This window comes from Paramisgurnus dabryanus, chromosome 2 (genome assembly GCF_030506205.2).
Source record: "Paramisgurnus dabryanus chromosome 2, PD_genome_1.1, whole genome shotgun sequence".
Classification (NCBI taxonomy): domain Eukaryota; kingdom Metazoa; phylum Chordata; class Actinopteri; order Cypriniformes; family Cobitidae; genus Paramisgurnus; species Paramisgurnus dabryanus.
The window spans coordinates 16,602,431-16,613,200 of NC_133338.1; the positions used below are offsets into that span (position 1 = coordinate 16,602,431).

Below are 10,770 nucleotides of genomic sequence, written 5' to 3' on the forward strand. Positions count from 1 at the left end.
AATACTTAAGGTATAACACATACTTTTCTTGAACGTGGCATTTTATAGCCTAGTACAGTGGTCACCATCCCTGCTCCTGGAGATGTTAACTTCCTGCAGAGTTCACATAACCATAATCAAACACACTTGTTTATCACGGCTAATTAACCCAAAATAATTAAAAGCAGGTGTGCTGAACTTAAGTAAGAGTTGGATCTAAAGAGTAGGAAGGCAGGTAGATCTCGAGGAACAGGGTTAACGTTATCTGGCCTAGGGAATCATTAACAAAATCTCTTTAACTAATTACACACACCTGGAAAATCAGAGCGATTTTCTCGGCCCGCATGTCCTCCAGTCTCAATGACACGCGTTTGTTTCCTTTAATTAGAAGGTAAGTCAATGCAATAAATTTGCGTTGTGTATACTTCTTCTAATATCAGTTCCCGTTTGTGTTTTAAAATGGCGATTGTATGGCACATGGCGGGCAGATGGATATGACGTGGTTCTTTTAATTGAACTGACTGGTCTGTACAACAACTTGAACTCGATTGTTTAAAACCGTCCAAAGACAGCAATGATCCTTAAGGTTTCCAGAAAGTGCACAACAGTCATTCAGGGGTAAAAATTTTTGTTTGTTTACTGGAATTCTTCTTAACAGCTCAGTTACTTTAATTAAAAGTAGTAAACTGAACCGAAACCCGAGCTGTTAATACTAAATTAATAATACTAAATATTATAAAAATGTTTTAAGCCATGTGTATGAAGTGCTATATTTATATACTTCACATTATGTTTGTTGTCATACAGAATAACTATTTCCTTTTAAAAAGTTATTTATAACTGTCACACAAAAATGAGTGTATCACATGTTTAAGGCATTTCACATTTAACGTCACGACTAACCTAATTAATATTTATCAGTGAAGTCATCTTCAGATTTGGCGGTTGTGGTTTTTCAAGCATGGAGTCCAAACTGTATCCTTATGTGGATATAATAAGAAATATGATAAATTACGGACACACTGACAAGCAGGTGTCAGACTATTTAAGATTTGAATGTGGCATTTTAAGTGGTGCATCACAAGCGAACCTACGCCGGTTTTGTCTCGAACAAGGGATAAATAGGGTGGGTGTAGACGATTCTTAACTAGAGGTAGATGTTGCAAAGGCAGTTGTCGAGGTAAGCAACATAAAACAAAATGGTGAAGAAAAACTACACTGAGCTGACATACTGTATAAAATGTGTAACGTTACTATAATGTATACAATGTTAACTACAGATCGGCAACCAAACCTTCCTTCACATAGCTGTGATCCATGATCGCCATTTTCCCTAGCCTTTAGGAAACCAAAATATTTGTACCAAAAGTATTTTTTCCAGAGGTCTTTGTAACATTTGCTCATTTAGTCCATGAGAACATTGACAAAGATGTTCCCGGAAGCAATGAGGTGCTCAGTTGCAAATTAATGTGAGAATCAAGCTAAAGTAATTTTTTGTGTGATATTGTTTTCCACATAAACTCACCCTACAATGTAAAGAACATTCCGTAAAAATATAATCTTGATACAGTATCAGTCACATTGACGGAGTAGGAGTATGTTAAAGATTGTATTAAAGTGAAATTAAACTTTCAGTTTTTTGTTGAAATTAAACTTTAAAGCACGTTATCTCAAACTTTGATTTTGAGACTTCAACCTGGTTTTTACAGACAGGGTCACATATAAATCTGTGAAATCATGTCTTATTATATTATTCTATTATATCCAGTGGTAGCAAATCATGCTTATCTGTTTCTAAATTAAAAGTAAAAGCATCACAACCAAGTTGGATACATGTGAACTCCTTGCCTGAAAAATATGGTATATGTCCATAGGTGTAATTTACACTGGGGACACTGGGGACATGTCCCCACCACTTTTTGAAATGGCTGATTTTGTCCCCACCACTTTTTGAAAGCATTTGGTTAAAATGTTCTGAAAAATCAAGCAATACCTGTGCGAGTTACACTGCAAAAATAACTTTCTTACTTAGTATTTTTGTCTTGTTTTCAGTAGAAATATCTAAAAATTCTTAAATCAAGATGCTTTCTTTTAATGAGCAAACTGACCTAAGAAAATAAGTCTAGTTTTTAGACAAAAAAATATACAATTTAAGTGAATTTGTGATTAAAACAAGCAAAAATATCTGCCAATGGGGTGAGAAAAATATTTGATTTTTTTCACACCCCATTGGCAGATATTTTTGCTTGTTTTAACTAGACTTATTTTCTACATCTTGATTTAAGAATTTTTAGATATTTCTACTGAAAACAAGACAAAAATACTAAGTAAGAAAGTGATTTTCAAGAAAAAAAATCATAGTATTTTTGTCTTGTTTTCAGTTAAAATATCAAAAAATTCTAAGATTAAGATAAGATTAAGTCTAGTTTTTAATATCAAATTTAAGTGATTTTGAGCATAAAACAAGCAAAAAAATCTGCCAATGGGGTAAGCAAATATTTCTTGAATTTAGGGTTTAAGAAAAATGTTGAAGATTTTTTGCTTACCCCATTGGCAGATTGTTTAATACACAAAATCACTTAAATTTGATATTTTTGGTCTAAAAACTAGACTTATTTTCTTGGGTCGTTTTGCTCATCAACAAAAAGCATCTTAATTTAAGAATTTTTAGATATTTTCTACTGAAAACAAGACAAAAATACAAATAATTTTTTTTCTTGAAAATCATTTTTTGCAGTGTATGACTGGTTTTGTGGTCCAGGGACACATTTTGCGTTGTGTGCTTTTGTGTGTTTTCTTTTACATATGTAATGAATTTCATTGTAATCATTGATGTGCTGCTGTTTTATGCAGTATGGTGCTTTGGCACTGTTCGGTTGAGCTGGTGTTGTAGGGACTGTTACATGTGCAGTCGACATTGTTGAGGGTTTTATGCGGAGTATTTTTAGCCTACGCTATGCCAATTTTTGATGCGCAGTTATTCAATATTTTTTATTTTTCCCGTCCTGCTGTAATGTGTTTTCATCTGATCTTTTGTCCCCACCACTTTTCAACACAAACTGACGCCCCTGTATATGTCTATATATACTAAGCGTTTTTACGAAAGTTCTACCAAAGAATTCTTTTAATCATGCATGGATGAGTTAATTTTACTAACAACAAAATATTTTTTTGTTAGCAAGATAAGTTTGTGAACTACAAGTGGTTATTTTTTTTCCTTAGACTGGACCAACATATGGGAGAAAAATGATGACTGGATACCTGGCCTCAAAAGGTGTAAAAGCTTCAGAACGCAGAGTGGGACAATTGCTTCGAAGCATTAATCGACCCTATCATATAGCTCGATATAATGTAGGTATTATGTTATGCTGATGGATATTATGGTTTTATTCTGGCCAGAGATTTGTATTTTCTGCTAGTTCAGTAGGTTTATGCATCCTCAATGCCAGTAGAAGATGAATAGAAAAAGAAAGCCTGTACAATTTTATTTTGGTGTTGCACAAAGTTTCTAGTTTAGGGAACGGGTAACATTGTTATTGCTGACTTAGATTTTTTCTCTTTTCTTAATTTCAAAGGGATGTCGGAACATAAATCCAGTACATTTGTGATACCTGGAGTGAAGCCTATCTTAACTATGCATAGAGTGTTAGATAAAGTGGGATAGCAGTTTAGGAAATTCCTTGCAGGTCTTCTGAAGCAGTTTTGAGTTCCCTCCAGGAACAAGCTTCTTTATCCCTGGTCTAAATGGAGATCACTGTGTACCATTGGATACCATTTCAGCCAACCTATGTAAATGTATGCTTTTGTTTTCTTGCAGAAGTGCTGTGCTAGAATATGGCATGTGTGACCAGGTCAGGCTGGATCATGGGAGGGAGTTTTTCTTGACACTTTTCATGCAGGAAAAACTGGCAGACCGCCGGTACAACACAGAAAGGCTTCCATATCGGCAAACACCTTCAACTAAAGTTAGTATGTTCATATACACATTTTATGTTGAACAAATTATGTAAGTATGTTTACATTATATATAAAAGATGGTAACTTCAGGACTGTACGGTTAACACTCAAATGATGGTCGCATTTAAATGATGATGTTCACAACAGTGTAAAAAAACTTTAAGCAAAAAATAACAAACAAAATCTAAAACATTCTGTATGAGCGTAAGCGAGGAGGAATGGAGTATTGGGTCTCACACATTTTTGAACTTTATCCCCTACAGCAGTGGTTCTCAGCATATTTCTGAAGGCCCGCTGTTCTGCAAATTTTGTGTCTCCCTTATTTAAGATACCTGATTCAAATTAGCTCAGGGTAATTACATCAGTTTATAAAATGGTTAGTTCCAATCCTTGATTCTGATTGGTCAATAGGTGTGCTTTATTCACGATAAAACACGGCTATGACCGCTTCACCCAACGGTTCTGTTTATCACTGCGCCCTTAGCAACACCCTTAGCAACCACACGTATCAGGTTTATTGTTTTTATTTGAGATTTCCTACATATTACACATTGGAACACATTTTTGTTCGTGGTCAGGGACTATTTTTTCTAGCGGAAGGAATGCTTTTTATTGATTTAACTTCATTAAAGTTGCACTAATATTTTTTTTACTTTAATATTGTGTGGTAACCGTTTTATAAAAGCAATAAGGTACTTGATGCAAGTGCTGTATCGTTAATAAGTAACGGCTGAAGGGGGTTGTTAGGCACGACGCAAAGCAGATTTTACTTACAATACAGCACAGCCTCTCACACCTTATTGCTTACATGACCAATGAGAGACCGAGATGAATGAAAGCTTTTAAAATAGCGACCATAAAACCACCTGCTGTGTATGGGTCGGCAGAGCAGAAAATGTACAAAAAATACATGTTCGTAGTATATAGACAGTAGATGGGACTTAATATAACATAAAATATAAAGACTCTAGGTTTTTTATACAATGTATATTATGTAGTGAAGTGGCATAAAGCCCAGTGCTCATTGGTTGGTTTTATTTAAATGTGTAAACCAATCAGGGCATGTCTCCCAAGGTGTAGGAGTTAGTGGTTACTCATTGGTTGGTTTCATGTAAATCTGTGAACCAATCAGAGCCTGTTTAACAAGGCATAAAAGGCCTAGTGGTGTAGCGCTTGGGAAGCGTCATTCATTTCTCACCCTCTCCATTAAGCGCTCTTTTCAAATGAGTGGCTTACCTGATGGCTTTTGACGGTGGTGAGTTGCTACGTTTGTGGCAGGTGGGTTTGTTTATTGTGTGTTTGTATACGTTTAGTGTCGTGTGTTTGTAACCATTTTGGATGAGTGATACGGCGTGAAGAATTCGTTATCTCTCTTGGGATGTATGGTTTTTACTTGTTAAATGTATCATTATTTGTACTAAATTTTGTCTTGTTTGGCAGATATCCAAACATGGCCATGTCCAAGGGTCTTGGTAATCCCATGTTACGTGGAATGTAAACCCATTTGGATGTGACTACATTGCTGCTTTGCCTGAGCTTGTTTTATTTGTGTGTGTGTTTTGTGTCCGTAAAGTGGCGACAGTATTGACTCCTTGTTGGACTGCATTCATTTGGTGGTTTGAGCTGGGAAGTATACCTGCAACTACATTGTCATGAGTTCAGCCCTGCCTGTAATGTATACCCAAATGCAGGAATTGTGGTCGCCTGTATGATGGATCACCAGTGTTATTTTCTTTTGTTAATTTGTTTATGTGGCTGTATGTTGTTTACTTGTGTATTGAAGTTGTTCACATCTACAAAGTGGGGATTGGCTGAGTTTGTGTACACAATTTGCTGTGTGGAAATTTTGTGGTGTTTTCACGAGTGTATTCTTATGTTAAGTGTGTGGTGACTCTCCGACCCCTGCAGGCGATTTTCCCTTGTAGATGTGATTTTGCTTTTAGTGTAAATGTCAACAATCCAAAAAATATTTTTCTACCTGTTGTCTATGAAAATAAAGAAATTATATTTTTGGTAAATTATTGTTTGTCTTTCTCACCCCATCCTTGACCACCGGACCTGTGTATCTTAATCAAGATTTCCCGGGTGGCGTAGTCGGGACATTAGGATTTCAAAATTTGTAGATCACTGCCCATACTTCATTATGCCACAATTATATTACACAATATACACTCACTGGCCACTTTATTAGGTACACCTTACTAGTACTGAGTTGGACCCCATTTTGCCTTTAGAACTGCCTTAATCCTTCGTGGCACAGATTCAACAAGGTACTGGAAACATTCCTCAGAGATTTTGGTCCATATTGACATGATAACATCACGCAGTTGCTGCAGATTGGTCGGCTGCACATCCATGATACAAATCTCCCGTTCCACCACATCCCAAAGATGCTCCATTGGGATGAGATCAGGGGCCTATACCATGAAGGTAGCTGAACAAACTCGGGGTTACAGGATTGTTTTGGAGTTGACAAAACCAAACCGATGCAATCAGGCTTTATTGGTCCCATGAAGCGGCTTATCAACTGTCTCTGTCAACTCAGGCTTTGATCTTTAGGCTATGATTACTCCACCCGCGCGTGCACATAAAAGAGTGACGTCGGCACCGAACAACCAATCAGAATAGAAAAGTGAGAGAGCACGTACGAGCAGTGCATTTTTTTAGCGGAGGATCATGAGCTAATTATACAAAAGTATGAAGATTTATAAAAATGTATTTCAAGAGCGAAATAAGACTGCCTCTGCTCTTTTTAATATATATATAACATGTACATTAACATACTTCATTGTATAATATATTTTGGTAGGCTACCCAGGTCAAAAAGACGTAGTATTTAATGTATTTAAAATATACTTTAAATACAAATAGTATGTTTATAATACATTTGTATTTTCAACATACTTATTTGAAGTGTATTAAAAATATGTTAAATTGAATTTTAACATATTTTTTTAAAGTATACTAGAAGTACACTGGTAATAAATACATACTTTATTATATTTTTAAGAAATATGCTTAACTTAAGGATATTTTTAATATATTTATATTAAGTGTACTAGAATTACACTGGTAATAAATATATGTTTTATTATATTTTTAAGAAATATGCTTAACTTAAGGATATTTTTAATATATTTATATGAAGTGTACTAGAATTACACTGGTAATAAATATATGTTTTATTATATTTTTAAGAAATATACTTAACTTAAGGATATTTTTAATATATTTATATTAAGTGTACTAGAATTACACTGGTAATAAATATATGTTTTATTATATTTTTAAGAAATATGCTAAACTGAAGCATATTTTTAATGTATTTATATTAAGGGTACTAGAAGTACACTGGTAATAAATATATGCTTAATTACATTTTAAAGCAATATGCTAAACTCAAGCATATTTTTAATGTATTTATATTAAGTGTAATAGAAGTACACCGGTAATAAATATATGCTTAATTACATTTTAAAGCAATATGCTAAACTCAAGCATACTTTTAATGTATTTATATTAAGTGTGCTAGAAGTACACTGGTAATAAATATATGCTTAAATACACTTTTCAGAAATATGCTAAATTTAAACACATTTTTCATTTATTTCTTAAAAGCGTAGTAGAAGTACGTTGGTAAGAAATATACGCTTAATTATTGAAAGAAATATACAAAACACAAACATATTTTAGCAGCATATTTAGTCTTATGTACTTTTTTTGTTTACTTTATTTGTTATTATAATAATTACCAATAAACTTAACTAAAAAGTAATGCACTTCTAATTCTAATAACTAAAATAAGCATGTAGGAATATGGCTTATTTATATTGCTTTTGTCACTTAAAACAATAAAGCATGGTTTTTGGGATAATTAAAATACATTTTATTGCACTTTAAAACATTATGTAAATGTGCATTAGTTACTCAAATATTCTATTTGCCAAAAATGTGCTAGAATATCTATATTTCACTCCAAAGAAGTTATTTGTTTTTTACAGGATAAAATTATAAGTTTAAGCAGTAACTTTACAGGTTTTTTTTTACATTATGTCTTTCAATAATAAGGTAGCTTAAACAATCAACTTAAAACTCACATCTGAACCAGTACTTGCACACATGAATATAAAAGATTAGTTACACATACAGTACAATAAAATCCAAAACAAACAAATCTTACCATTTAGTTATATACTAAGTTCCATAGTGACAAAGTGCTGTTTATAAAGCATTTTACATATGCAATTTATTAATTCAAGCCTTTCATTAAGACAACGGCAATCATTTCAGTCCCTTTCAATGTTATTTGGCAGAGCTATGACATAAATTGTGTCTTTCAACTCAATCATCACACATTTTTGTTTCAAAGACTGTGTATGCACTGCATAAACAGTATTTGACTCTTTAACTTCATGAATAAACTTTGAACAAATTTTAAGGTCAAGATCCCTACAAAGCATTTTTCTAGTCCTGCAAAGCTCCTTAACCAAAACACAACTCATTGGTGCATTACAACCTTCAGGCTTGAATGCCACAATGCTCAGAATCTTGCATAATGTGCCATCAGTTAATTCTACAACTGAGTTTTTTCTTTTTTGAAGCATTGTGTTACTTTCTGTGTGATAAAGTACACCCCCAATAATAAAACGATCATAATACAGCCCTTGCTGTACCTTGACACCAAAAAGATCTTCAATAGCAAGCCTGTGCCGTACTGGCATGGTCACTGAATGAGAATTACCAAAAACCCTAACATTCTCTGACATTTGTGCTGATTTAGCCGTCTCTTGCTTGCTGTTCTGCATATCATAGAACAGTTTTTTGACTGTGTCTTTGGCATTATTCATGCCCTTGTCAGGCTTGATTGTGAGGTCTCTCCATTTGAGGAATTTCTGCACTATCTGTTGTTGGACATGAGTGGTTCCATTAAAGAACTTTAAGAGCGTACCATTAAAAGACTCAAAAGAAAAGGTGGATGTAGCCCACAGAGGTCCCCAGTTTCTCACACTTGCAGAAATGTGTGTCATCAAGTGCACATTAAATGTCATGTTTTCCTTGCCATACAACTTCTCAAATTCCATAACAAATTTCTTCAGTGCTTTCTCTGCTAGTAGTTATATGGGACCGGCATTCGTCAAACTTTTATGACCCCCTCCCCCACCCGGTGACAGTTGCTGTCTGACAGGTCGTGTTTTATGACCCCTTGACAGATGGCGTTTTATGACCCCTTGACAGAAGGCGTTTTATGACCCCATGACAGATGGTGTTTTGACAGGTTGTGTTTTATGACCCTTAACAGATGGTTTTATGACAGTTTGTGTTTTATGACTCCTTAACAGATGGTGTTTTGACAGTTTGTGTTTTTATGACTTGTTTGACAGGGGGGGGGGGCGGGACCATCAATCAAAATCTGTACAAGTTGTCAACTTTAGACAGAAAGTATTTAATGGTTTTATGGCCGGTCATTTAGAGTGATTGTTTTTCCTGAGTGTATTTTATGTCAAGCCTATGCTGATATGTTTAATGACGGCTCGTGTGTGACAGGTCGTGTTTCGACATTTGATGTCAGCTCTCACCCTTCCTCCCTCCTTTCTCACAAGACCTGCATTCTTTCACAGGGGTGCGTGTTGTAAAGCGATTAAAGATTTCAAAAACTCAATGTTGGTAAAACAATCCCCCATTACGGTGTCAAAAAGTAAATGTTTTATTTTAGATTTAGACAAATCATGAACAATGCTACGATTAAAACTTTTGATTGTAACATCACAAGTTATTTAATTAAATATTCCGTATACGGGTATAGTTTAAGCAATGATCTGAGCCAATACTACAATCTTTAGACGATAGTCTAAACTAAATAAATTTTTAAACGGTTCAGGAATTCCGTGAATCTTTTCATAACCTGCACTATAGTTTCACGCGTATTAAAGATCCGGCGGTGTCTGACAAAGCGCCGGGTGAGCGTTCATATATGCCGTTTTAAATTAACCTTAATAAAATGTAATTCTGTCCACTATGGCAAAATAGGATTTTATTTTAGATTTAGTGGAATTTTTAACCAAGTCTCTGATTAAGACATGTGTATACGTGCACAGATGGTGACAGAGAAACTTATATATGACGTTAATAATCTTTTAAATGTTTTTAAGACGTATTCACCCCATTTTGGGGTTTTATTTTTAATTAAAGGCTTCTTAAAACATGTGTGAATATGTGTATATTATACAAAGAGTCTTATATTGTCTGCTCTGACAAAAATAAAGTATTATTTTAGGTTTAGGGGAATTGACTGCGTGTGTCTTATAAATACAACTTGATAATACGTTTGTTTTGTAAAGAGACTTCTTTAAAGTCACGCAAGAATAAAATATTTTTAGTTGTAACTGGTTAAACTTAAAGCCGATATTTTCTATCGAACTAGTCTATTTTCTGTTCAGACACAAAGTTTTCTGATGCTGATATTATGTCAGTGTGTGTTTGTGTGGGGGTCTTGTGATGTAATCTTTGAAAGTTTATGACCGAACCTTTATTGGGGAGCGACAAGAGATCTCCCGGAATCAGTTTGGATGGAGCAGATCTGTTATACTCAAGTCTATTGGTATGTATGTGTTTCACTGTGTTCGTTCCAGTATTTTGTATGATTTATTTAAAAACTAAAAATTCGATCTCTGGTATTGCAGCGAAATTGTCTAAAATAGTATTAACTATTCCTGGTAAATCGCGGAGAAGAGTGGCCTGAACAAAAAAGTCAGACCGAGACTAGAACCTCCCGCAGCGTAACACGGAAATCTTGGAACAAAAGAGACGCCGACTGGCTCGTGTTGTCCGGTGTGT

The 10,770-nt window shown here is 34.5% G+C and overlaps 1 protein-coding gene and 1 long non-coding RNA gene across 2 annotated transcripts in view; both read left to right on the top strand.

The window, feature by feature from the left end:
• Positions 1-323: 323 nt before the first annotated feature.
• Positions 324-10,770, top strand: part of LOC135736253 (uncharacterized) — a 48,635-nt gene continuing 38,188 nt past the window's right edge. Inside the window, exons 1-2 of the mRNA XM_065254987.2 lie at positions 324-370; positions 3,797-3,944. Coding sequence (XP_065111059.2) covers positions 324-370; positions 3,797-3,944 — 195 coding nt within the window. The remainder of the gene's footprint in view (positions 371-3,796; positions 3,945-10,770) is intronic.
• The window catches only part of LOC135736234 (uncharacterized), a 919-nt gene continuing 519 nt past the window's right edge, over positions 10,371-10,770 (top strand). Inside the window, exon 1 of the long non-coding RNA XR_010527869.2 lies at positions 10,371-10,764. This is a non-coding gene — a long non-coding RNA (uncharacterized lncRNA). The remainder of the gene's footprint in view (positions 10,765-10,770) is intronic.